The sequence below is a fragment of the Monodon monoceros genome, unplaced genomic scaffold, assembly GCF_005190385.1.
Source record: "Monodon monoceros isolate NGI ecotype Baffin Bay Population unplaced genomic scaffold, NGI_Narwhal_1 Super_Scaffold_1, whole genome shotgun sequence".
In the NCBI taxonomy this organism is placed as follows: Eukaryota; Metazoa; Chordata; class Mammalia; order Artiodactyla; family Monodontidae; genus Monodon; species Monodon monoceros.
In genome coordinates this window covers 64,007,218-64,035,066 of record NW_021703765.1, presented here as the reverse complement: position 1 = coordinate 64,035,066, position 27,849 = coordinate 64,007,218, and the positions used below count along the sequence as shown (strand labels likewise).

The 27,849-nt window shown below is 48.5% G+C and overlaps 3 protein-coding genes across 7 annotated transcripts in view; 2 read left to right on the top strand and 1 right to left on the bottom strand.

Moving 5' to 3' along the window:
- Positions 1 to 1,748: 1,748 nt before the first annotated feature.
- DUSP18 (dual specificity phosphatase 18) lies at positions 1,749 to 6,953 on the bottom strand. The gene is made up of 2 exons (XM_029227935.1): positions 6,675 to 6,953; positions 1,749 to 4,815 (listed from the first exon to the last, which is right to left on the bottom strand). Exon 2 carries the CDS (start codon positions 4,743 to 4,745, stop codon positions 4,179 to 4,181), a length of 567 nt encoding a protein of 188 aa, XP_029083768.1. The 5' UTR covers positions 4,746 to 4,815; positions 6,675 to 6,953; the 3' UTR covers positions 1,749 to 4,178.
- Positions 6,954 to 6,986: 33 nt separating this feature from the next.
- On the top strand, positions 6,987 to 12,639 carry CUNH5orf52 (chromosome unknown C5orf52 homolog). The gene is made up of 3 exons (XM_029218300.1): positions 6,987 to 7,468; positions 9,527 to 9,668; positions 12,430 to 12,639. Exons 1-3 carry the CDS (start codon positions 6,987 to 6,989, stop codon positions 12,637 to 12,639), a joined length of 834 nt encoding a protein of 277 aa, XP_029074133.1.
- Positions 7,265 to 27,849, top strand: part of OSBP2 (oxysterol binding protein 2) — a 160,212-nt gene continuing 139,627 nt past the window's right edge. For 2 of the 5 annotated variants that reach the window (XM_029232375.1, XM_029232367.1), the window contains exons 1-2: positions 7,286 to 7,468; positions 13,885 to 14,013. In XM_029232375.1, the coding sequence (XP_029088208.1) occupies positions 13,931 to 14,013 (83 nt within the window). In that variant the 5' untranslated portion in view covers positions 7,286 to 7,468; positions 13,885 to 13,930. Of the gene's footprint in view, positions 7,469 to 13,884; positions 14,014 to 20,749; positions 21,406 to 27,849 lie in introns of those variants that run through there. The other 3 variants (XM_029232398.1, XM_029232388.1, XM_029232381.1) reach the window with 2 other exon arrangements.

The following is a 27,849-nucleotide window of genomic DNA, read 5'->3' as shown; positions in this document are numbered from 1 at the left end:
TATCCAAAATAACCTTTTTTTCCCCCAAGTGCATATGAAACATTCACCAAGACAGACCATATCCTACATCATTAAGTAAACATTAACAAATTTAGAAGAAATGAAATCATATAACATATGTTCTCTGACCTTGATGGAATTAAACTAGAAACCAATAACAGAGAGATGGTTGTAAAATTTCCAAATACTTAGAAGTTAAACTACACATTTCTAAATAATACATGGATTAAGGAGGACATTACAAGGGAAATTAGAAAATGTTTTGAAATGGACAAAAATGAAAATGCAGTATATAAAACTTTGTGGGATGCAGGTCTCAAATCAATAATCTAAGTTTCCACCTTAGGAAATTAGAAAAAAGAGCAAAATAAACTCAAAGCAAGCAGAACTATGGAAATAATAAAGAGCAGAAATCAATGAAATAGAAAAGGGAAGAACAATAGAGAAAATTAAAGACACAAGGTAGGTAATTCTTTAAAAAGATTTTTTAAATTGATAAACCTCTAGCCAGACTAACAAAGAAATAGAGAAGACAAATAATCAGTGTGGAGAATGGATATGTGATGTCACTATAGACCCTGAAGTTAATAAGGATATTAAGGGAATACTATAAACAATTCCACATGCGTAAATTTGACAATTAGATGAAATGGACCTATTCCTCGAAAATCACAAACTACCAAAACTCACCAAAGATGAAATAGATAATTTGATTAATCCTTTAACTATTAATGGAATTGAATTCTTTGTTAAATCCTTCTGAAAAAGAAATCTCCAGGCCCAAATAGTTTCACTGCTGAAGTCCAGCAAACATTCAAAGAAGAAACACCAATTCACATATCTCTTCCAGAAAATAGAAGAGAGAATACTTTCCAACTCTTCCTTAACCTAATAAAGGGCAACTACAAAAAGGCCTATAGCTAACATCATAGTTAATGGTAAAAGACTGAACACCTTCTAAGATTAGGTATAAGGTAAGACTTACTATAAAAGCTACAGTAATCAAGATAGTGTGGTATCGGTAAAGAGAAAGACACGTATCAAACAGAATGAAGAGTATGCAAAGGTGCAAAGGCAGCTCAATGCACAAAGGACAGCCTTCAACAAATGGAGTTGAAACCATTAGACATCCACATGAAAAAATATGAACCTCAAACTAAACCTCACACCTTATACAAAAGGATCATGGAAATAAGTGAAAATTTTAAACTCTCAAACATTAGAGAAAATCTTTGTGATATTAGGTTAGGCAAAGTGTTCTCAGACGTGACACCAAAACAACGATCCATAAAAGGAAAAACTGGTAAGTAGCACTTCATCAAAATTTAAAACTTTTGCTCTGAAAAATACACTTTGAAGAGAAATGAAAAGACAAGCTAGACTGGGGAAAAATACTTACAAATCCATATCTAATAAAGGACTTGTATCCAGAATATACAAAGAATTCTCAATATTCAATAGTGAGAAAACAACTCAATTTAAAAACGGGTAAAAAAGTTGAATAGACACTTCACCAAAGAGGGAATGTGGAAGGCAATTAAACACACAAAAAGATGCTTAGGGCTTCCCTGGTGGCGCAGTGGTTGAGAGTCCACCTGCTGATGCAGGGGACACGGGTTCGTGCCCCGGTCTGGGAAGATCCCACATGTCGTGGAGCGGCTGGGCCCGTGAGCCATGGCCGCTGAGCCTGTGTGTCCGGAGCCTGTGCTCCGCAACGGGAGAGGCCACAACAGTGAGAGGGCCGTGTACCGCAAAAAAAAAAAAAAAGATGTTTAACATCATTAGAGAAATGCAAATTAAAACTGCAATAAGCTAATACCACACACCTATCAGAATGGCTGAAATAAAAAATATTGGCAGTTCCAAATACTGGCGAGAAATTGGATCTCTCATAGTGGAAGGCAAAATGATATTGCCACTCTGGAAATCTGGTAGTTTCTAAAAGTTAAACATAACCTTTACCATACGACTGAGCAATCCCACTCATAAACTTATGTTCACATAAAAACCTATACACAAATATTTGTAGCAGTTTTATTCAAAATCACCCAAAACTGGAAACAACCCAAATATCCTTCAACGGGTGAAGGTAAAACAAACTGTAGCACATCCAACAATGGAATACCACTTAGCCATAAAAAGCAACATGTGTGAATCTCAAAGACAGACAGAAAGTAGCCAGTCTCTAGATGTGACATCCTCTATGATTCTATGTATGTGGCAATGTGGAAAAGGCAAATCTATAGGGAATGGAGAAGAGATAGGTGTTTGCCAGAGGTTGGTGTGGGGCAAAGGTGTGACTGCCAAGGGGCAGCGTAAGGGAATTCTTTGGTTGATGGAACTGCCCTGTGTCCTGATTGTGGAGGTAGTTACACGAATGTGTTAAAACACAGAGAACTTTACACAGGAGAAAGTTAATTTTATGGTATGTTAATTAAAAATTTTTAAAAACTGAAAAAAAAGATATTCAAATAAATTTCTCTTTTAAAATGTTTTCAAAGAAATTTTCCACCTGGGTTTCTTCCTGATGGGTTTCTTCTGCTTTGGGGGGGCTCTGCCATACCAGCCCTGGTGTTTGTGGTTCTGTTTATTCATCTGTAAAATGAGATCAGTCTTGAGTAGCGATTTTCCTTCTCCCCCAGACCCTAAAATTACACCCCTGGGCAGGCCCTTTGTGGAAGTGAGGGCGGGGCAGGTTTGGAGAAAAGGAGCATTTGGCCTCCAGTGGGCTCTGACCCACGAGCAGTTGTGCTCTTGACTGGCCCATGTACTGTTTGTCTGAAAATCTCTAGATTAGAATAGCTGCTCTTGACCCAGATCCACACATACCTCGGGGGTTTGAACAATCCTGGATTTCAGGGCCTACTGGTAGGGCCCACTCATTTATCCCTTTGGCACATACCCCACTGGACCCCAGCGGTCAGCCAGACCAGGGCACTGGCTCTAATGATCAGCAATCTAAACAAGGCCCTTTGGGGAAGCTGGAAGTGTGCTCCTTGTTCTAGGAGTCCCAGATTGCACATGGATTAAACATTGTCCTTAATCCAATGGGAAGTCTGAAAAGGCTTTGAGGTCTAGGCCTCCTTAAAGGCAGGGTCTGAAAGGACCGAAACCATTTTTCTCCCACACAGGATGACTTTTTGGAAGAGCACTTTCTAAGCAATAAAGGGCTGTGCGCAGGCGGGGAGCTGCTGTTGTGAAGACGACTTGCTGACCCGGGGCAGCAGGGCCAGAGTATCATTCGTGATGAGAGCTGCCAGTTACACCAAGCACCAAGCACCTACCATGTGCCAGGCACCGTGCTAAGGAAGCACTGAATCTTCGCGACAACCTTGTGAGGAAAGGGCTGTCATCGCCTGGACGAGGAAACTGAGGCTCCAAGAGGCCCCACATCACACAGGCAGGAGGTGACAAGGCTGGGTTCCGGTCCACAGCTCCAGCCTTCTGAGCTGAGGCCTGTGAGAGAAACCTCTGAGCCTGATGTCAGGCCTGCTCTCCACACGTGCCCCGAGATGGAGACTAATACCACCTTTCATCAAAGGCTGGTAGGGGATCTTGCCACGTACAACAGCGCTCAAAAAGAAATGTTTTTTAAGAAATTTTATACAATGGAATGCTTCCTTTGAAAACTATCTTATGCGTAAGTCCAATCTAGAAGACCAGGGTTGAAGGTGGAAGCAGGGTTGGCTTGGGGCCCCCAGGGCTCCTGGAGTACCGCTTGAAGGCTACTCATCCAGTAGGTTGGCACTTACTGTGAGAAGCATGGGAGGTGCCATGATGCTTAAGGCCGGCTTCGTGTTCAAAAGAATGAGGCGGGATTGTGGCAGACCCATTCCTGGGTTGGTCGGTCGTGGGGAGGGCTGCAGAATACCAAACTTGCCATATGCGCAGGGTGCTGGTCCATTTGGTTCACTCTTCCCTCTGGTCAACAGCCATGAGCTGTCACTCACAGGGTAGGAAACTTATCTTCACCATCTTACATTTAATAAGCTGAATCTTTAAAGTTATGAATTATAAGATTAAGAGCTGCAGTACCCTTCCTTTTTACTTGCCCTTAAAAAAGGCATCATCTGGTTTTTCTGTATCAGTGAAAGTAGAATGTTTTAAGTACAGATCTTGGTGTAGGATCAATGGCAGATCTGTACCTCTGACCCTGGGGCAGGGGCTGGTGGAATGGCTCACAGTGGAATCATCAGACGGACCTCCTTCTCATAGATGTCGGGGATCACTCCCATGGGGGAGCTGACCATGTGCACAGTGTTCTTGCCAAACAGCTGGAACTCATAGTGGATGAGCTGCTCCCAAAAGCCATTGTTGGGCCGGATGATGGGCCGGCATGACTTGGTCCACGTGTGGGCATCCAGCAGGGACATGGCGTGGTATTTCATGAGATAGGCAAGGCAGAGGGCGGCCGAGCGGCTCACGCCGGCGGCACAGTGCAACAGGGTGCGGCCCTGCTTCACCTCCACGCTGTGGATGTGGTCTGCAATGGGGTCAAAGAAGTCACAGAGACGTGACGTGGGTGTGTCAGCCACAGGCACCTGCACATAGTGGATGTCCTCATATAAGGTGTTCACCACCTCCACTGAGACGTTGATGACTGTGGTGATGTGGTTGCTGGAGAGCATGAGCTTGTTGTTGGCTGCTACCCCGTTGCTGATATACAGGCTGCTGGTGATCTGTGAGAGGCCGCTGACCGAGGGCTGCCGGAACTGAACCGGGAAGGCACACGGAGATGCTGTCATCAGGCTGGTGGCTCAGCGGCCAGTGAGACATAGATGCTGCATCTTCCTGCTAGGCTGTGTCCGTAGAAAACTGAAAGGAGGGAGAAGGGACAAATGAGGAGCCAAAGTTCTGTCCCCCCACTTAACATAATTCAGTGGCTGCCCACTGTCACGATGAGATGGAGCCCCTAAGCTTGGCTGTCAAGGCCATTTGTGGCCCAGCTCCTGCCCACCTCTTCAGCCTCCTGTTAACCTTTCCTGCATCCTGAAGGGCCTTGGCTGGGCTGAGCCACTTACAGTTCCGTATGGAGGGTGGTCCTCTCTGGCCCAGGGCCTTTCCTGCTCTCATCCTAGAACCCCCTTTCCTTACAAGCCTGTCAGGTCCTAATCTGTTCCATTCAGCTGTTGAGCATTGGGATCTTAGCCAAGGGTCACTTCCTCAGGGAAACCTTCCAGAACTACACCCCTCCCCCATATTTGATCAAGTTCCAGCTCCAGGCAGGCCCTATGTGCCCTGCTTCCTAACATTTCCTGAAGAAGTGCTTTTGCCGTGATCTGTCTGTGAGTTCTCTTGGGATATCACTGCATCTATCTTCACTCCTACTATATCACCAGTGCCCAGTTGCGTGTCCCCACAAGTAGGTGCTTAAAAATATTTGCTGAGTGAAGAAATGACTCCAACAACCACAACTCTGCCTCCTGAGAGGTTTTCTGGAAAAGATGAGGTCTCTGGCCATGTTTCTCTAGAACTTTGGGGAGGAGCTGGGTGGAGGTGCGGGTGGTTCTTAGGCTGCTGGAGAGGAAGGCCAAAGGCTGCATCGACAAATCCTACCTGCCAGTACCCCAGAGTCCAATGCAATAGGCTCACCCCAGGTAGGGCAGATGGGGTTGGTTTGTTCTAGAAGTCTTGTGAGGGTAGGGGAAAAGCCCCACCCCCAACTTCACCCAGTTGGAAGCCTAAATGCTAAGGAATGTTCCAGATCCTCATCATCTGAAAACCCAGAGAGAAGTGGACTGAGGGCCCCCAAAACTAGTACCTAGTGGGCAACAGGAATAGGAGAGACTGCTGTTCATCACAGGGACAAAAACTGTGCAGAGGAGATACTGCTCTGCAAGGTGAGGGTAATAATGAGAGGAAAGTCATTTTCATGCTAGTCAAGAAATATTTATCAGGCACTGTAGTGGGTGCTGGGGATACTGAAATGTACAAGTCAGCCATGCCCCCCCCCCCCAGAGCTCAAAGTCTAGTGGGAGAGACAGACATTAAATAGGCGATTATGGGTGCAACAGAGTTGGAAAATAGGGATAACAGTGCCTCCTTATAAGAATCTTCTGAGGATTAAATGAGGTAACCTGGGTAAAGTGTTTAACAACAGGGCCTGGCACATTTATCTACAAATGATAACTACTGTTGCTGTTCTTAGGAAAGTTAAAATGCAGGGCATTATGGGAATGAAGAATAATGGTATTTATTTCAGGCTGGGGCTACGGAGTTGCGAAGATCGCCTGAAGAAATGACACAAAGATCTGAAGAACGTTTAGCGTGAGGGAGAGGGAGAGTGAGAAAGAGCGACTCGGCAGCATCTCAGTTTCACCATTTTATAGCGTACAAAGCCTTTGGTTCGATCTCCAAAACAGCATAACGAGCCGGTGTCTGGAGTTAATATCTCCATTTTACACACGGGGAAGGTGAGGCGGAATGGGGAAAAGGACCTGTCTAGGGTCACAAAGCAAGGTTCAAAAGCCGGTCTTTCTGGTCTCATTATGTGTGGGAAAAGTGGGTAAAAACCGCGGAGTTTTCGTTAATACTGGGTTATAAACGTGGAACAAAGTCCAAGGGTTGACGGGAGAAAGGGGCCGCTTCCAGGGGTGAGTCAGGTAGGTTTCCTGGGGAGTTGGCGTTGGAATGGGCTTCTTCGCCCGCTCAGTGTCAAGACCTCGGTGTCTTACCTCTCTCTCGAGGGCGGGAGGGCAGGTTAGTTCAGGAAACAACCTTGGGCGAGGGTCTCCAGGTGAGAGAAGACCGGTCACGACCCAGGAGCCACAATCCCCGCCGGCCCGGTGCTCCAGTTTCCATAGCAATGGTCCCTTGTCGCGGGGAGGAATGGGCCGTGCTGGGTCTCCGGAGAAACCCAGGCCTCGTCTCCCCGTCCCGGAGCTGCCCCGCCCAGATTCACCCGGTTACCCGCCCTGCGATCACGCGGGGACTACAGCAGTCCTAGTCAAGAAGTAGGGTCTGCTCTGTGCGCTGCACCCGGCAGCATGTCCCCAGCCAGTTTCCATGGCAACGCTCCGGGCCGCACCACGGCAGCTGCCGAGGGACAATCCTGCCGCGTCCGCAGCCTTCGGGGCTTTGCGCACAAGGCCCGCCCCCAACCCCCCACCCCGGTCCCGCCTTCCTCTCGCGTCTCCCGGGCAACGCGCGGTGTTCAGCTCCTCGCGTCTGCGCAGAGGCTCGCTCCGCGTCTGCGCCCCTCACAGACCTTGGTTACCGACCGGGTTCCCGTTCCCGAGTCGCTCTCTAAGGTGGAAGGAGAGAATCCTGCAGTTAGCCAGCAGCCCAGGCCCTCCGTCACATGGAACCTAGGGTCGCCCATTGCTTGTGCGGTGGGCCCCCGGGCGACCACCAGTTCTGGCACCAGCCCGGCCTCGGCCTTCTTCCGGCGCAGCCGGAAGGCTCGGCAGCCGCCCCGACAGATCTGCTTCCTGCGGCCGCGGACCGCTCAGTCGCCGCTGCTCTTCAGGTGCGGCCCGGGGGCCCGGGGGGAGCCGAACTCCCTCAGACCCCTGCTCCCTAAGCCGGCCGCGGGGACCTTGGCCCTGGCTCTTCAGAGCCTCGGGCCCCTCAGAGCCCAGCCCGTTCTTAGACCCCGGGAGAGTCTGAATTTCCCAGCCCAGCGCCTCGCCCACCGTGGAGCCCGAACGCCCTCAGTCCAGACTCCAAGGGAGTCTGGAATTCCCACCTCCAACCCACGTATCCTCCGAATCGCCGCGGGCCCGGCTCTCTAGTGTCCCAGGTTTGACGTCGTGTATCCCGAGGGTCCCTAGCGCCCTCTGGGCCGAGCCTTGAACTTCCTTAGAGCCTGATGAGGCACAGGTCCCCTCAGGCCTGACACCCCCTCCTCAGCCTCTACTTTCCGCAGTGGCCCAGGGAAAGCCCCCAGTTCCCTCAGCCGGGCCCCAATCCCCACACACCCCAGTTTCCCCTCTCCTCCTCCATTTCACAGCTCCCTCACAGCATCCTCCAGGCTCCCACAGAGACCTTGCTTTGGAAAGCAATTTGGTTCAAAATGATCATTATTTATTACTTGAAAGGGAATATTTCCATAAAACTGCCTTTTCCCCCCTTCCCAGGAATTAATGGTAAATTTGGTGCACCACTGAGTGGGTGAAGACTGTTTCATGTGTCTTTAAGTATTTTAGGTCTTTTTTGTTTGTTTTTCTAACGGAATTTGGGAGACTTTTGTGAGCATCTTGATCTCTAAACTAACCTTTTCCAACACCTCATGTCTTTGCTTTTAGAAAAAACGTAAACGGGAGATAAGGCGTGTTTATTTCTACTAGTTTGTAAATGTAAAAACATTCATAAAACCACAGTTCCAAACTGGCTGAAAATGAATTAGGAAAAATTTTAACCCTTCAAAATGTTTTATCCTTTAAAAATTGTCCTATCAAAGTAATATACATTTATCATAGAAAAATCAGGCAAGCAAAATGAATGGCTAGAGACAATCACTATTACCATGTTGGTGTATGTTGTTCCAGATCTATTCATATATATGTACTGCAACATGCTTACACATTTTTTTTGTGGGGCTTGGGGGGGTATATGTCACAAAACAGTTTACTATTTTGTAATCTTTTTTCCCCCACCCAATACACTTTGGATGTCTGTTTTACTCATAACTGCATAATATTTTATTGTATGACCTAACCACAATTTATTCATTTGCTTCCCTATTGTATATATAGGTAGTTTCCAAATTTTAGAAAGAAAATATTATGAATAATTATTTTTAAGTGGGAAAAGATATGTAGTTGCAAAACCACTTCACAGTGTCACCAAATTATCAAAAAGTGAAAACTTAAGGCCTGGTATTATCCATTTTTGACCAATTCCTCATTTTGACCAAATTGTTATCTCTAGTTTGGCCTGGAGCACCTGGCTCCATTCCGTCACACTCCATCCCATCCCAACTTGACCTCTCACCCTCCAGAGTCTCCTCAAGTCCTTGTCCACCCCAAACTTCCTTCACTTTTCCAGACTTTTCCCAAACCCTTTTCCCTTAGAATTCCCCCATCAACCAACCTAACCTCTGTCCAAACACTTTATTCTCTTTTTTCCTGTTTCCTCTGACCTCCCCCCCCCAGATCCCCCTTATACCTAGGCTTGAGCAGTGCCCCCCCCACCTCAACCCCCCTCAGATTCATCCCTCTGACTTTGCTTCTTTCATCTAAGATCCTCGCCTCCCATTTCAAACTGTGTTTTCTTAAGATGACTGCTCCTGTAAACAGTTCTGAATCCCTGTTGACACTTCTCTTGTGGATTACTTTGACCTTTCTACATCCTTCTCAGGATGGTTTTCCCTCTCAGCATCCAAGAAACACCCATTTAGCGCACATTTCCTACAAGAAGAAACCTAGGCTTACTCCCTTGCTCCTCTGACAACTATGACAGGGTGGTGCCTCTCCCAAGAAACTTGGGGAAGCCTCAGCCACTACCCCAGGATCCCATCAGATCAGGTCCTGTCCTAGCCCTGGCCTAGCCATCAAGCCTGTACCACCTTGTCCTCCCTCTCCAGCTTAATGAATTCCAGTGAAGCAGCACTGAAAAAATTTTTACCCAAGAGCCACTTATCTCGGGTGATTATTCGTGACAACCTCAGTGCACAACGAATCTATGAGATGGAGGTAAAGTTGTCACAAGCTTTTGCATTAGAGGGTGTTAGTGGCTTGATCCATGTTCATTTCACTCTCCCCAAAACCTTGCGGGGAGATCACAGATCTTAGAGGTTATAGGAAGCCATCAAAGTACTCTAATACAAGCCCATTTTACAGAGGAGGCAGTTGAGACTCAGGGTTACTGATTTGCCCAAGGTGTCACAGCTGTTCCTGAGCTGAGGGAACCAAGGAGGACTCCATGTCTCTTGGCTCTGGTGGCATTTTTTTCCCTCAAAGTACATTAGCTTTCTATTTAGGGACTCCCTGAATGGATTCCTACTATCTCCCATAAAAAGAAGTCTTGGCTCTTAGAGCTTGAAGTGGCATTGACACCATTTGGTCATTTTTTTCCTTCAGGGATTATCCCTCACTTTCCACATGAGAACTGAGGCTCTTCTACTTTTTGTTTATGAACAAGAAGGGTTTGATCTGCTTACCCAGAAGCCCTCAGAAGAAGAGGGAAACCGCAGCAGCAGCATCCCACAGACCCTGATTAATTCATTAAATACATCTTTGGGGCCTGCTTGGGACAGGCACTGTTTTGGGCACTAGGAAGAGGCTAGTGAACATGATGGACTCTGAGGATGTACTCGTTTCTTCCAGCGGAGCAGGCAGCCCAGAGTTGAGCCGCTGTCCCCTTCTTGACTCTGTTGAACCTCCCTCCATGTTCCAGGACCAAATCTGGATGGCGCATGGGATTCTGACATTGAAAACAGTGGGAAAGATGTAAGAGATGGTGTCAGATCCTCTTAAGGGTCACAGAGACCAAAAGAAGACTGGAGGCCTAGGTGTTTCTCCCTCTGCTAAATTTCCAGTGGCGTGGTGTAGTGGAAATAGGGTGGACTTGGACATGGGCAGGCCAGCTTTGTGTGAACTTGGGGAGTCACTTTTCCTCCAGGACTCTTTTCTCATTTGTAAAACAGGATCTATTGGGATCCTCTCAGTTGCAGGTGACACAAACTGAACTTGAACTCGTTCAAGCAAAATAGAGAATGATGAGTTTACATAATCAAGGGTAGATAGGGCAGGGTCACCAATGTTTGGGATGAGTGATGTCAGGGACTCCAGTGCCATTGGATGTGTCTTCCACTCTCCCTATCAGCTCCCCTTCTGCTTCTTTCTGCATGTTGGCATCGTTATCAGGCTGGCTGTCCCTGGGGAGCATGGCCACAGGAAACCCTGGCCTGTAGCCCAGAAAGGAAATGGAGTGCTTCCATTGTTGGTCAAGTTAGACAAATCCTGGAGAAGGACTCCAGTTGGCTCAAGTTGGGTCACGGGCCCATCCATGCCCCAGTCACTGTGGTCAGGTAGTGTAGGCTACTCTGACTGGCCCAGGATGGGTTGGGGGCCAACCCCTATAACCAGTGGGTTTGGAGATATTGCACCTCTGGTAAGTGGGGTGAGGATCTGTGAGATATAACTGGAAACTCTCTTGAGTTGGCTTTATATGTGCCATCCTCCAGCCATCCAGAAGTTCTCCTTTTGAAGCCGTATTGAACCCTTACATGTTTTGGGTACACAATGTCCATTATGTATTATTACCCCATTTAATAGTTCAGCAAACCGAGGCTCAGAGATGGAGTAACTTCACTAAGGGGTGTCATTGCGGACTTGCAAACCCAGGTCTGACTGACCATGGTGCAGGATGTTCTCCCTAAGGACAGGGACTGTCTTCTCTGTAGACCCAGTGACTTGCTGCGGGCCCAGCTTGTAGGAACTCAGTAGATTTGAGAGGCTTGAGTGGCAGCGTGGCAGTCTTTCTCTCTCCCCCGCAAAGTGCTCCCAGCTTTGGCTAGCCACTGGCTTCTCAGGGCCTCCAGGAGGGCAGCTAAGATCTAGTGTCTTGGGAATCCTCTGAGCAACGCTCTGAGAACAGTGCATGATGGCCGGTATCCCTTTATCTATGGCCACAGTTCTCAACCAGGATGGCTTTGCTCCTCAGGGACTCTGGCACTGTCTGGAGGCCTTTTTGGTAGCACAAGTGAGAGTGGGATGGTGCTACTGGCATTTAGTAGGTGGAGGCCAGGGATGCTAATGCTGCTAAATATCTTACAATGCACAGGCCAGCCCCCTGCCACAAAGAATTACCTGGCCCCATGTCAGTAGTACCAAGGTCAAGAGACCCTGATCCATAGTAAAAGTGCTATCACTCTGTGCCTTGCTTAGAAATATCTGGGCATGTGTCCCATCTTCCTGACTAATGTTGTAGTTGCTGTGAAGACCTGCAGCTGATTTTTCATAGTATCCTCTCCACAGCTACCTCATTGGAATAAGTAAATGAATAAGACAAAGGATATGCCTTCCAAAAGCTAGCAGTCTTGTTGGGGACAGGATAGAAATGGTAGAATAGAATAAATAAGTAGAGTTCAGTGTGACATAGGGGGTGTCACCAACAATATGTGGGGGGCACCAAGTGAGTAATAGGGACTGGGTGATAGGAGTTAAGGAAGGGGGTTTACAAGATGCACCCTTTCTCCTCCTCCCCTCCCCTCTCTTTCTCACCACTCTTCAAATAGAGATGTTAGGTCAAAATCAGGCTCTGAGGCTGCAGACTGTCAGAAGGTACCATAGGAGTTACCTAGCTCAATGCCCTCACTTTAAAATAGGGAAACAGAGGCTCCCTGTGAGCCAAGTTATTGATGAAATATTGGGTTCAGCTGGCTCCTTTTCCACCCTCCTATCAGGAGCACAGATGCCTCTCTTACTGTGAAGTAGCTTCTTCATCCTAAACTCACCTTTGTTTTTTGTAAGACAAGAGCTTCAGACAAGACCAAGAAAGATGGGCCACTTGTATGACCACCTGAAAAAAAAATTCACGACAGACCAGCTCAGAAAGCTGGGGCGCTGGCGACGGGAATCCATGAACGTCTGGCAGTACCTGGATAGCATCCGAGTGTACAAGGAGCCTAACAAGACCAACCACCCTAGTCAAGGCAGAGTGATCTGCCCTGGGGCCATGATGACACTAGGCTGACGGGAGAAGAGCTGGAAGGGAGCCAGTCTACACCACTGTAGAACAACAATAAATGAGACTAGTGGACAGTGGAGCACAAAACCCCTCAGCAATTCTAATATTTCTTGCCCTGTCCCATCCCCTCTTTTCTGGTGAAGGTGATTCTGATAGTCCTGTAGCTGCCCAAGTGGAAATGGCTGAATCGAACCAGCTTCCAAGGTTAAGGTATGACCTTTGGTACCCACATGTCTGGTACAATGCCAGGCCAGGTGCACTGGGACAGTGGTACCTTGGATGAGAAGGGCTTGGTAATGCCGCTGCCTGGCATTCCAGTGGTAAGGAGTCAGGGTGGGGCATCAGGCAGACCTGGGTTAAGGGCTATTTCTGCCATCCATCAGCTGTGTGACTTTGTAACCTCTCTGAGCCTCTGTTTCCTTATCCTAAAGAATGGGGAAGTAGTGCGGGAACCTACCTCCAAGAACTGGCATGAGGATGTGGAGCGCCTGGCCCGGGGCCTGTCATTCTCAGTGGCTCTCATCACGATGCCTGCAGTTAGCTTCCAGCCTTGTCAGTCCCCACTTCCTGGCCTGCCTGCTGTCCCAGCTGTGCCCCGACAGCCCACGACATGCCTTTACTTGCTCAGGCTCCTCATCTAGAATGCCTCTTCAGCCCCTCAGGTCTCTCAGGAAGCTCTCTGCATCCTTCAGGCCTTATCTCAATGCCATCCCCCCCACCCCACAAGCTTCTCTGACTGTCTTCTGCCTCCTGCCTGCCCCTCCCACACCCTGCCCAAGCCACATGGGTTCCCCTCCCCTCTGAACTTGGCTTACCTGTGGTGGCTTCTCTCTGCCTTCTGTGGTAGATGTTTGGGTATTTGTCCCAGCCCTTGATTAGACTGTACAGTCTTTGACAGCGGGGGCCAAGGATCCCCCAAGATTTAGTTCAGGCCTCTTCTGTGCCGTTTCCCCCACCCAGCCCCACCAGAAAAGGCTGCTCCTTCCCGTGCCAACACATCTGTCTGCACTGAGCATGCAGTTGGCCATTTCTTGTTGCTCCCTGTCTCCCTGACCACATTGTGAATGTCTCGATGGCCAGGATGCTGACTCGTTCATCTCTGCAACCACAATGCCCAGTAACATTGAGTAGTTACTCTATGTTTTTTGAATAAATGTTCATTCCTTTGTTTAATTACAGCTTCAGCACAGTGCACAGAGTAAGGGCCTGGTACATATTTTTTTAAGTTAACCAAGTCCTCTCACTTTACAGATGAGGAAACTGAGGCCCAGAGAGGTGACCTGACTTGCCTAAGGTCATGCAGCAAGTTAGTGGCAGAGAACTAGAAGCAGGTTTCCCGACTGCCGTGGAGTGGTCATTCTGCATCACCACAGTTGCTAGGTAAGGACCTCAGTCCTCTTGGTGGCTTTCAGAAGCCCTCTTCATTCGTCCTCGTCCTCATCCTCATCCAGGTGTGGGGAACCGGATGTCAATGATGCTTTTATTTTCCCTTTTTTTTTTTTGGCCCACTGCATGGCATGTGGGATCTTATTAGTTCCCCAACCAGGGATCAAACCCACACCCCCCTGCACTGGAAGTGCCAGATTCTTAACCGCTGGACCGCCGGGGAAGTCCCCTATTTTCTCTTTTAATGGTCTTCTTTTGAAAACATGATACTTTTCAGTGGGAGCCCAAATAGTTTTTTTCTAGGTTTTTGTCTGTTTTCTTGGCTGAACACAACTGATTAGAATAATTGACTTTAAATATTTAAATTTTATTATACAAGCAATATGACCACATTTGCCCAAAACAAAAATTCTTCTATTAGATCAACCATTGCTAGCATTTTGATGTGTTTCTTATATTTTGTGTATTCATTTCATTTCAACAACAGTCTTTTTCCTTGGCACTGTACCTAGAGAAGGGGAAAGGAAGGCTTTGGGGATCCTGGTGTCTTCAGAAGGCCCACAGAGCAGCCTTAGCCCCTCTTTTCTCCAGAGTGTCCCCAGGAATTCTCCACCTACTAGATCTTCCCTAATGCAGCCTCTCTGAGCCTCACCCCAGTCTAGCCTCTGGCCACATGCACCCTTCTTCCCTGGATGGCTGGCCTTGGCAGAGGGTCTTTGCATCCTCATGCTGTGGCCCAACGGACTGGGGGACCCCTGGGAGTGGGGCAGGTGGGGGAGTTGGCATGTCAACCTAATAAGTCACTTTATAAGCCACTAACTCGTTTCAGACTGTGTGGACTTAGTCTTCCCATTTTTGCATGAAAAAAACCAGAGGATGTTGTATTTAAGTAAGGAACAAGAAGTGATGAAATTCTGGAGAAACCACCTAATTGTTGAGAGAAAAAAAAAATAAAAGGGAAGGAAAATCAGTGAAGGAAGAATGGAGGAGTATTGGATGGGAAGATATTATCTAAGAAATAGAATCCTGAAGCTAAGGAGGGCCTTAGGGATTCTTTAGTCCAGAGGACACACACACACACGGAACTCTTAGTTCAAATGAAGTCTCACCTGGAAGCCCATTCCAGTAAAACCACTGACGTAGTCACATTTATTGAGCACTCATATTCCAGGCACAAGGCTCAGCTCTTTTCAGACATGAGTCATTGATTCCTCCCAACAACAAAGTAAGTAATTTTCTTAGCCCCGTTTTATAGATGAGAAACTGAGGCTCAGAGAGCAAGAATCCCACCTAAGATTGGGCAGCTAGTAAGTGACAAAGCCCACCTCAAGCCTGTCTCATCCAAAGACCATCTCCTAAGTGCCATGTGATAAGCTCCCAATCTTTATCACTCTAGTTGGAAGTGGAGGCTAGGGACCCTGAGCCCTCGGGAGCATGAGTTCACAGACGGTGATGTGGAGCCTCAGCTGTGTTGTCAGCTACCTGAGGTTAGGTGTTTCACAGAGAGCTGGACTAAACTCCAGGTCCCCCTTCTACCGAGTAGCTAAGGGGAACTTGTCACCCATTCTGTGATGGACAGTCTGTTAGGGAGAGTTAGGCTGCGTTAGCTGTGGATGAGGCACATGCCCACCCAGGAAGTGGAAGAACAGAACACAGGAGTCCTGACCATTGCCCATTAGCTATGTAAAGATGTTTTCAGTTTTGTCCTCAGGAAACCTTTGTGGAATATCCTTTGTGTCTGAAGAACCGTGCTGATGGCAGGGGGCAGATGAATGATGCTCTTTTAATGGGATTGAGTGTTTTGGGTGTACCTTTAATTCTTCATGAAGACACATTTCCTTCCCTCCTCCCCTTTCACCACATGCACGTCACTCCTTTAGGGTACTTGAAAAGCCTTCCCAGTTTAAAAATCTTGCTAGGTGCACAGTGGACCTAGTTCCTTCTCCAGAGTTCTCCATGACCTGGAACAAAGGGAGGGAACTTCTGTTTACCGAGCACCTGTTACACGCAAGGCATTTTATATCCTACCTCATTCAGTCCTCACAATTGTACTCTTCAGGTATCACGCCCACTTTTAAGGTGAGGAAACCGAGGCACAGAGAGGCTAAGGAACTTACTTGGAGTCTCTAGGTTTGAACCAGGGTGTGAGATGCATAAGGCGTACTCTTTCCACACCACCTGGCCCCAGTGATGCTTGGCTTCATTGCAAGCACCGCCCTCAATTTCAGCCATTGTCGGCTGCAGGAACTGCTCTGTGAGGGATGCCCATTCATGGCCCTGGGCCCTGACTTTCCTCCTAGGCTACCACTGTTGGCCATGTGGTCAGTGACATGGCAGGGAGGAATTCTTGGGTGAGGACTCGTTCCCCTCATGGCACATCCCAGCTCCAGGCTGTCAGGCAGGGGCAGTGGCTTCAGATCCCAGCAGGTGGATGTGGAGCAGCCTACCAAGGGGCTAGGCAGCTAGAATTATAGGGGCAGTTAGTCAGGGAGCAGGGGAGGCAGTTGCAACTAAGAGTGATCCCAAAGTTCTTACATATCCACCCCATCCATCTATCCACATACCCATCCACCTATCCACTCACTTATCCATCTGTCCATGTGGCACTTCACCCCACAATCAGAACACAAAGGTGGAGAAACTGATTTTCTTGTTTGCTGTGACACCTCTCACTTCTCCCAATCATTGTGGGGAAGTGGGGTGACCTGCCGACTGGGAGTGCCTCTGCCCTGATTCATTCCAACCTTGGGCAAGTCACATCTCCGCGCTGAGAGTTTGGGGAGCTGGAAAAACCTCAGAGCTGCCTCACACAGGCCCTTCCTCTTATTTCATCAACGGGTGACAGAGGCAGAGAGTGGGGAACTGTCTTGCCAAGGTCAGATAAGGAATTAGTGTTGGATTTGGGACTGGATGCCAGGGCGCTGCCACTCATTTGTAAAGTGGGAATGGAAATCCTGGCTCTCCTCACTTCCTGGGATTGTAGGGAGGACCCCACGAGATAAGTGGTGGCAAAGTGCTTTGAGAAGTGAGGTCACCAGGGCAGAAAGTCCCAGAGGTGCAACCAAGGCCCCAACTGCTGGGCCAGCACAGATCCCACAATGACCACAAGGGGTCAGCAGACGCATGTGCACTCAGCTGGGATCTGCTGGAAGGCGCATACCTGTGAGCCAGGGCCTGGCAGGGAGACCAAATCATTTAATTCCTGGAGACCCCTAGCACAAACAAGAGGATGGATGCATCCCAGCCCAGCCCATTGTTGAATCGGGAAGTGTTACTCGGGTATTACAATTCAGAGCCTGGTCCAGCTGCTGACTCAGGAACTCTGCAGGGCTTTGAGGGCTCACGGGGCTGGGCCAGGAGCAGGCCTTGACTGGGACCCCCTGTCTCCCCCAGTAACCTTTCTCTGGGCTTCAGCTCTCTAACCTGCAACTGTTCCAAGGAGGGTGGTGCTGGTGGCTGATGTCTGCACTTCCTTCTGTTCTCAAGCCTGGGATGTGGCACAGAGCGTTGCACACAAAATGCTCCATAAATGTCTGCTGAGTAAATGGGAGCAACTCCTGCCCCAAACAAAGCCAGAAAAATCCAGGTCAGCTTGTGGCCACAGATACAAATGTAGATGCTGGTTTTTGTCTCCTTTACCCAGGAAAAGAGATGCACAAGCTAAGAGGGAGGCAGGGCAGCATGTAGCTAAGAGCACAAATTTGGAAGGAAGGCCTCAGTTCAAATCCCAGGTCAGCTGCTTTCCAGCTCTATGCCCCTTAGCAAGTGCCCTGTAAAATAAGCCGGTGTAGATTTCCTCTGCTGTTATGCAATTAGATCTGGCTTACCTCTTGTCCCTTTGCCGAATGAGAATATCTGGCTGGAAGCTCTGCGTGGGGCAGAATGAGAAATAGCAGAGTCAGGAGGGCTGTGTTCTGTGGTGCCAACATCCACTATGCAAGCCCTTGCTGACCTCAGGTGTTTCATTCAGTTTCTTTAGAGAAGAGACATGTTTTCTGCCTGGGAAAATGTTACCTGCACTTTGCAAACTTCAGTGTAGAGAGGGGTAGGGCAGTGTGTTGGAGCAGTTATCCTCCCACCTCCCCCCCACCCCCCGCCCCCACCGTCCATGCTCCAGGTTGTATGTGAGTCTGTTTATTATGCACTGAGCAGATATGAAAGGATATTGGAAAATATGTGTACGGCATACAAATAATACAAGAGACCCATGGGCTCACAAACCTGTTTGAGGAATAAAACCCCCCATTTTAGTTCCCTGTTCTCACTCCTACCCTCTGCCATAACCTGTTGACTTTGAGCCCAAAGCTTCCCTGGATTCTCTCAAGCCAGCTGGCTCCTACCTCCTCTTTAGCTGGCTTAGACAATGTTCTCAGCTGCTGCTTCCACCTGTTTCGCTCATAAGAGTTCTCATCCTCTTTCCATATTCTAAGCACTTGTTGAAATCTCTCATTCATCAGTGATCCGTCTTTCTTTCTTTTTTTGGCCATGCCGCACGGCGTGCGGGATCTTAGTTCCCCGATCAGGAATCAAACCCGTGCTCCCTGCAGTGGAAGCTCGGAGTCCTAACCACCGGGCTGCCAGGGAATTCCCTCAGTGATCCATCTTTATTTAAAATTGAAACACTCCCAACATGGCCTTCCCAAGCCCTCTTAACTGTTCTCTTTTTCTCCATGGCATGTCACCTTCTAAATGATTTATTTGGTATATTTCTGTCTCTTCTTACTAGAATGTAAGCTCCAGGATGGCAGGAATTTTTATCAGATTTCTTTCACTGCTCAATCATCAGGGCCTAGAAGAAGACTTGGCATATGATATGAATTCAATGAACATTTGTTAAATAAAGTCTTTCTATTTCTATTGCTGTTGAATGCTTAGTACTTTTGTAATTTTTTATTTTGTTTCAGTGGGGTCTCTTTGGGTCTCAAGAAAGATGGAAGGCAAACATGGGTTCTTGTCAGATACCCTGAGCTAAAAGTCTCAGTGTCAGTGGTCCTTAATGTGGAGGGATCATGGACCCCTTTAAGATTATGATGAAACCTACCACAAATCGGCACTTACACTTAAAATTTACGTATAATTTATGAAAACCATACACTTCATCTTAAGGACCTGTTTTCTTAGAACATTTCTGGAAAGATGTGTAGAAACTATCAACACACTAGCCCCAGAGAGGAGGAAGAGGGGAGTTCTTCTTTCATTATATATCCTGTATACTTCAGTTCTATATAGTGCAAACATTACAATTTCAAAGTTTTAGAAACCAGTTAAATATTTTAAAGAAACCTATGTTCTAACCCCTTGGGGTGATCACAAGCTCACATGTGTTCAGGGGCTAGGGAGGTCAGTGCACGTGGCTTTAGGACAATAGGCAGAGGTGGGAGCTGTGGCTAAACGGAGCTTGCACACCCCACCCCAAGATGCTTAAATGCAAATGGCATGAAAAACATGGTGTTGATCAAACTTTTCTGGACTGTTTTTTTTTTAATATATTTATTTATATTTATTTTTGCCTGCGTTGGGTCTTCATTGCTGCCCGCGGGCTTTCTCTAGTTGCGGAGAGCGGGGGCTACTCTTTGTTGCGGTGCACGGGCTTCTTATTGCGGTGGCTTCTCTTGTTGCAGAGCACCGGCTCTAGGCGCGTGGGCTTCAGTAGTTGTGGCACACAGGCTCCAGAGTAGTTGTGGCGCACAGGCTTAGTTGTTCTGTAACATGTGGGATCTTCCCACACCAGGGCTCTAACCCGTGTTCCCTGCATTGGCAGGCGGATTCTTAACCACTGCGCCACCAGGGAAGCCCGGGATAGATTCTTTAAAATCAGTGATGTTTAACCTTTCTGGGATCACAGACTCCTTTGGGAATCCCATGGAAACTAGGGACCTTCCCCCAGGAAAATGCACAGACAGGTAAAACTCCACAGGCTACTGCAGCATCTTCACAGACCGCCAGCTAAGGTTACCCAGGCATGTCCAGGAGCTCCAAGAACTTCGCTTTTGGATGCGTTCCTTGTACTAAAACGCTCGGCTTACTAAACTCTTTCTCTATTCCTTTAGAGAGCCTGAACTATGTTGCCACTTGCGGCGAAGTGCCCTGGCTAAAGCAGAGGCCAGCTGGCCCAGGTGGTGGGGCGGTGGCTTCGGGTCCCTGAGCCTGGTGGCAGCGGGAGGGACCCATAGACAGGTAATGGCTGCCATGGGGGGCGGTGGGCGTCCTCCTCAGCTTTTAGCGTTATCCGGCTGGGCCCCTGCGCTTCGGGCGCATGTTCTGGGTTTTGGGGAGCGAACCTGCCCGGGTCAGAGGCGGGGAGCTCCGGCGCGGGGCCCGCGAACAGAGCTGCGCTGGGAGCCGGCGGGCTCCGCATTCATCATTGTTCCCACAGCGCCTGGCACGGGTTGGGGCGCAGGCAGGGATGGTGGTTCGAAGCGCGCCGTCCCTTCCGCGTCGCCAGCTCGCCGAGCTCTCGCCCCACAAGCGTTTAGTGGGCGCCTTCCAAGCGCCAGCCCCGGAGCCGGGAGCTGGCGACGCAAGGGAGGGACGAGGGTCCGAGTCCAGCCCGCTGCACGCCTGGGTGCAGGAGCATGCTGGCGAAGGCGGCGCGGGGTGCACCGGCAGCGGAGAAACCCGCGCGCGTCCCCGCCGCGCGCTCGTGACGGTGCCCCCGGCCCCGCCCCAGGCCTCCGCCTCTCGCTTCCCCCCTCCCCCCGGCTCGGCCGCGCTCCGGTCGACGGGCTCCATGGGGAAAGCGGCCGCTCTGTGCCGAGGCGGTGGCTGTGGCGGCCGCTCCCGCGGGCTCTCGTCGTTCTTCACGGTTGTCCCCTGCCTGTCCTGCCACACGGCGGCGCCGAGCATGAGCGCTTCCACGCCCGGCTCCGAGCCGGAGCCCAAGCCTCAGCACCAGGCGGTACCCCAGCCCAAACGGGATCTGGTGTCAGAACAGGTGTCGGAGCCAGTTTCTGAGCCGGTGCCAGGATCGGAGCCTGAGTCCAGGAAGATGTCTGAGCCAAGGCCAGGGTTCAAACAGGAATTGGAACTGCTGCAGGGGTTGGGGACCGGGTCAGGTCCCCGGGAAGAGTTGGGCTCAAGCCTGGGGGCTGGGCCCTTCACCAAGGCCCCATCCGAGCAGGTGCTGGCGCTGGGGCCAGTAGTGGGGAGCGTGCCCTTGACCAAACTCGAGTCCGGGTTGTTGCCGGCATCAAAGGCCCCGCGACCAGGGCAGGTGAAGACACATCTTGGGGCTCCAGTGCCAGGGAGTGGCACGCCCTCCGCTCTCCCGATGGTCTCACTTCCTCTGGACAGCTTCAAGGGCTGGCTTCTCAAGTGGACCAACTACCTGAAGGGCTACCAGCGCCGCTGGTTCGTGCTCAGCAACGGCCTCCTGTCTTACTACAGGTATGGAAGTGTCAGGGTGGGTTGGCTGAGTTTGGAGGGTGGTGATGCTGCAGCCATGGTGACAGAGGGCATCCAGAGTTGGAGGGCACTGCCACTGGCCTGGAGATGTTTGGGAACTCGCACTCCAGCAGGAGAAATAATGCCTCTGGCCAACCTTCAAGGGCTGGGGCCCTGACCTCAGGCAGGGGAGCCCCTGTGGACATGACCTCTGGCAAGCTTGGGTCTAGGGAGTGAGCAGTGACGTTGGAGTGAGGGAGTGATTTGGGACCTCGGGACCCCTCTGGTCCTGGTAGTTGTGGGACCTGGAGCAACCAGCCAGAGTCAGCCCCCAAAGTCCTTGATTCAGGAGCTTTCTGGTTCAGGAGCTAAGATCACTGTATAAGGACTGAGGGGGACAGTAACCTTGTTCAGTCCTTGGGACCCACTCATGGGAAGGGCTCCTGCTCCCTCCTCAGTTGGTCAGACTATTTCCCACTTTTCCTGGTGCCTGCTGGTTGCTGGGCCTTGGCCTGGGGGCACAGCAGGCTCACAGACGCATCAGACATGGCTTCTGCCCTTCAGGAGCCCATCTTGGCATTCAGCGGAGAACCAGGAAGCATCCCACCGTGGCCTTTCTTATTCTAGAAGCAGTGTGGGATTCAACAGTGAAGTCCAGTGGTGAGATAGCTAACACTGTGTTCCATTGAGATGGATTGAAAGGGGGAAAGATCCTGAAGGCCGTCTAGGTATGTTTCCTGGGGATGGTTTAAACTTTGAGATCTCTGATCACTCTATACTATCAATTCTCAAACCTGAGTGAGCACTGGAATTCCCTGAAGGGCTTATTGAAACATCAAGTGCTCAGCTCCCCTGCTGAGTTTCTGCTGCAGTGGGTGTAGGAGGGGCCTGAGATTCAGCTTTTCTAACAAGTTCCCAGGTGATGCTGCTCTGGACCACAGTTTGAGAAGCACAGCTCCATTGTCATTGCAAACAGGAGGGCCCTGCCATTCTGTTTGCTGAAGCTTGGGTCACTTTGCTCACTTCACTCTGCTGGGCAGTATCTCTTCAGGTCAACCACCAGAGCATTTATATGGTCCTTCCTCGCCTTTTTGGAGCACAGCTTCTAGAGGATAGTTGAATCTGTGATGCCACTGAGAATTTGGGAGCTCCACTGAACTTAAGTGATGGTTCCCACTCAAAGTGGGGATCACTGTCTTTAATTCCTGGCAGGGGAGAAAGCTGACCTGTGTTTCTATAAATTTATTTATTTTATTTATTTTATTTTTGTGTTGGGTCTTCATTGCTGCGCGCAGGCTTTCCCTAGTTGCGGTGAGCGGGGGCAACTCTTTGTTGCAGTGTGCGGGCTTCTCACTGCGGTGGCTTCTCTTGTTTTGGAGCACAGACTCTAGGCGCGAGGGCTTTAGTAGTTGCAGCACGAGGGCTCAGTAGTTGTGGCTCGCAGACTCTAGAGCACATGCTCAGTAGTTGTGGCACACGGGCTTAGTTGCTCCGCGGCATGTGGGATCTTCCCGGACCAGGGCTCGAACCCGTGTCTGGTGGATTCCTAACCACTGCACCACCAGGGAAGCCCTGACCTGTGTTTCTAATGTGTTTCATCTCATGTGGTGTCGTTGGTGCCCCTCAGCCCACTTGGCTGCACCATACAGATCACAGGACAGAGTGTTCTTAGAATTTGGCAACTGAGCAAAAAGAGATCCTTTTCCAAATGGTGTTTTTATCCCACTTCCCATACTCCATCAGGTGTGTAAACATTTCACCAAGGCATACAATGATAGGGATCATCATCATGATTTGCTATAAATAAGTGTCACTCTGTCTCATAGGCAAGGGACATAACACATAGGGCATGTCGACTGTGGACCACACTCTCTGCTTTATGTTATGTTCATTTATTTCATCCTTGAAATCACACTGTGAGGTGGGTTCCAGGATTGTACAAATGAGGAGTTCTGAGCTTTGCCAGAAGGATGTGGCTTGTCCAAAGTCACTGGGCAGGGTAGGCAGTAGAGAGAGATTCTGACCTAGGCCCTTTGCACTCCAAAGTCTGTGCCTGTCCTAGATGTGTGTCCTAATGCCTGTTCATCCTTGAGTTCAGCATTTCTGAGTTATCTGCATTTTACCAGGTACTACTAGGGGTCAGTAGTTGAGGTCAAGGTAATGTTTATGAGTCTAGGGTCCCACAGTGGCAGGAAGGCCTAGTTCTAGTGGAAGTAAAATCTGACCTTATGTATTTTTGTTTTATCTTAATTGGAAGAGCAAAAAAGTCCCTCTTTTTTTCTTAAGATAACTATGTATAGACAGCTAGCTTTTCAAGATTATCTCAAAAGTACAGATTCTCTGGGTAATTAAGAAAAATTCTTCTTGCTTGCTGATAAGGTTGTGGGGACAAATACTGGTTTTGGGGGGAGAAGGGGTTGGGGACAAGTTTTCTTGTTGTGTGCTTTCACAGTCCAGCTCTGTAGTTTCATTTGTGGACATTTCTAGATTCCAGGGTGGGCAGAATTGTTGCTCGACTCACTTGGGTAGGATGAATGATCCCTGACATTTGTACAGCCCTCTCCCTCCTTTAGCCCCACGTGAGGCTGGCCATGAAGATGTCTTCATTCCCATTTTAGAGGAAGGGAAACTGAGGCCGAAGGAGCAAACTTTAGTGGTGTATCCTGAGGCACCCAGCTTGCGGACTGGGCCTCCAGTGCCACAGGAGATGAGTCAGTCTCCAAGTGCAGAAAAGGCCCTTCCGAGATGGAGCTGGAATCACCACTTCTCCCTGCACTCCAGTTCTGCCTTCTAGAAGACGGCTTTGGTCTGCTCTTCCTCGGGCCTCGCAGCACTTCAGATGTTTGACACCACTCTCCTGTCCCTGCTTCTGGTCTGAATCCTGCCTTCCGGACCAGGCCTGGCTGTCCTGCCTGCTGGGCTCAAGGACTGAGCTCCCTTTGGGCCTGCCGCTCCCAGTCCTGACAGCGCAGGTTATCCTGGGTTCCATTTGCACCCAGCGCCGGGCATGGGTCACCTCCTCCAACCTGCCCCAGACCCCCAGTTCTCAGTAGTTCTACAAGTGTGTGTGCTTGGAATAGAGGCAAATTCAGGTGCTCGGAGCTGCAAACAGAATGAGAGAACTTTTATTCATGATCTCCTTTCCTTAGGGGTCAGGTAGAGTCAGCTTTAGTCCTGGGATGACAGCTGGGGAAGGAATCAGAGCTGCTTCTCTTGCTAGCTTCCCTTTTGGAAAGACCACTCTCTAATTTTTTTCTTTTAATTAAGCGAAGTCTGGTGTTTGGAGAAAATGCGGGCATGTGTCTTGTCCTCCCTCCCTGATCCCATCTTCCAGCCTTCCCCGCTCCAAGATAACCATCATCCCAAATCCTGGTCACTGTCCACTTTCTTTTCTTTTTATTTAGTTTTAGCTAACCTGTATGCAATTTTTTTTAAAAAACACATTGTTCATTTCAACCATTTGAAACTTTATAAAAAAGCATATTGTACAGCATATGATTTGGGGGGACTAATTTTGACTGCTTTATAACAGCCCAGGATGTGAGTGCAGTTTTTACTTATTCATGCTCCTCTTGATGGGTGACTACAAAAATGCTTGTACACGTGCAGGCGTTCCTCTTGGGTGAAATCACTGGGTTGTGGAGAATGTGAAGGCCAAACTCTTTTCCAAGGCAGTTGTGTCAATTTATAGTCCCACTGGCACGAAATAAAGAGATTTTTGTGGATCTCTATCCTTTGCAGAACTTGGTATTGTCAACATTGATTTTGCCAATTAAATGGTTATTGCACTGTAGTCTTGAGCTGCATTTCAATCCCCATTATTTTTACTTTGATAGATAATCAGTGGGGGTTTGGATTAGAATTTCTCCATTAAGTATCGCTTCCTCGAGTGCTTCTGCCCTAGATTTTGCTGGAAAAGCTCATTTGATTGCTCAAGTTTATTCTAAGGGAGAAAGTACATAGTGCCAACAGCTGGGCTTAGTAAATTTATATTATCAAGAATAAAAAGATGCTCTTTGTAAATACTGTCACATATAGAAAGTATTTCTGGGAAGTATGGGTAATTGTTGGTAGGTTTTTACTTCTTTCCAACAATGTGCTAGGAATATAAATACAGGAGACGAGGTTCTTATTCCATTGCCTGGCACTCTTAATCCCATATCTATTTGAATATTTGAATACCATTAAGGGGAATATGGTTTTGTGGGAATATGGTCTTTTTTTTTTTTCTTTTTTGGTTGTTAGTTCCCATTTAAAAAATTTAATCCCCAGTTCTCATCTCCCAGGGAACATGGAAGAATTCATAAATGATGCAGAATTTTCAAAGGTATTAGCCCCAGCAAGTCCTTACAGAAAGAGTGTTTCAAACATAAGTTTTATCCACATTAATGACAAGATTGATTTGATTAAACAAAATTCTGTTTTGTTGTATACAAGTTGCCTGTTTGGCGACATTATAAATGACATCTATTTCCCAGGAAATGATTTCAAACAAAATATGAAACAAAAATGTTTTGTTTTAATTTATTATTGTTCAGACTGATATATGGGTAGGAATGGCAAAGCCAGTTAGCAAGGAAGGGCTCAAAGAAATTAGTCTGGGTCTATAAGAAAGAAGAAGTGAAAGTAAGTTTTGAAAGTCCTCTGGCTGAGGAAGCCCACTGAACATATGGTGAGCTGGGCCCATTTTGGGGTGGTGGCCAAGACATCTTTGCCTCTAGAATGGATCAAGTACTCCTTCCTCCAGTGGGGCCAACTGTCAAAGGCAAACTGTCATGGAGACAGTATTTTTTTAAAAATAAAGTTTTATTGGAACACAGTCATGCCCATTCATTTTGTCTGTGGCTGCTTTTTTTTTTTTTTGCCGCATGGCTTGTGGGATCTTAGTTCCCTGACCAGGTATCGAACCTGGACCCCCAGCAGTGAAAGCACAGCGTCTTAACCAGTGGACCACCAGGGAGTATTTTTAATATCAGTTTAGGTGATGCTTGAAGGATGGAGATGGAAAAGACTATCCAGTTGCAAAGTGTCCCTGAAAACATGAAGTTGAAGGTGCAAATCTTCAGGTTAAGCCACTGGGGTTTCCACCTCAGAAGGCGGCCTTATTATATTGGATTCAGCTTTAATTTGAAACATCATCCAGTGTTTCATACTATGAGGCCAGATAGGAGGCTGAAAAGGAATGCCCAAGTTGATAATGTGTAAACATTGGTTTGAAGTCCGTTTCTTTAACGTTTAACACGAGGGTGTTGCAAAGAGCCTGCGAGTGGACTGGCAGAGTGTTTTGGAGAAGCACAGTGCATTCTTAGCAAGGTCTAGTGACATGAATTATGATTTCCCCCCACAACCCGCTCCTCTTCCTGACCTTCTTCTTTCTATGAATAGCTGAAAACCTCTGAGTCATGCTTGCTGCCTCCTACCTGCTTCACCCCACATCAGGTGGAACTGCTGAGCCCTGCCTGTCTCCTTCCTTTCATCCATCCTTCCTCCCCATTCCTAGCGCCACATCCTGGCTCAGGTCTGCCTTCTGCTGAGCTGGTGCCCCAGCCTCCAGCTGTTGCCCTGGACAGGGTCCCCGGTGTGATGCCACCTCCCGCCCTGAGGGCCCTGGATTTGCCTGTCTTCTCCAGACATCTCTTTCATCAGTTCCATCCCCTGTGCTAGCAGTCCCCCACTTTGGGTTTTTCCCATTTGAAATATCCATAGTAGCCCCAGACTGACCTAAGGACCACATCTTCCTCCTTTGGGAGTTTACAGGGTTTGTGTATGGGCATCTCTGCAGACAGCTTTGTGCCAAAGGGACACCGTGGCCAAGTTTGGTATCTTCTTCATGTTCTACATGAAGCCTAGCACGGTGCTTTGCCACTGATATGCCCTCAGTAGCTTGGTTAGTCTGAATGGATGAGTGAGTGAATTAATGAGAATTGCCTGCAATTTTATGGGGTTTCAGAAAGCAAGTATGTTAGTGCCAAACTCGGACTTTTCTTAATTTGTTTTCAATTTTGAAAACTTGTTTGCTGAAATAAGATTGGGAAGATGAGCTGGAGGTTGCTGGCTTAGCCAGGAGTGCTGGAAAAGTGATAGTTATGAAATGCAGATTATTTGGATATGTTATGTTGATAGATTTGAGTGTGTTGAAATAGGCTCCTCCATGAACCAACAGCCTTGTATCTGTGGTCCTCATTTGTATTTCCATAGGGTTACAAGGGTTTGTGCATGTTGTCTCTGTGTTCCTGATTTGTCACTTCATAAAGTGTGGCAGTGACTGGATGAGTGGGGAGTAAAGATAAAGCTTTTAAAAGGGCTTTTCACAATCCCAGAGCTCTTTAAACTAGTTTCATGTGCACCCGACAGTTTGCTTTGCATGTGTTATATGTGCAGGACCCTGTGGGAAGCAGGCTGTGTGTCAGAGGTGAGGCCTCTGCCCTAAAATGTTAGATCTAACTG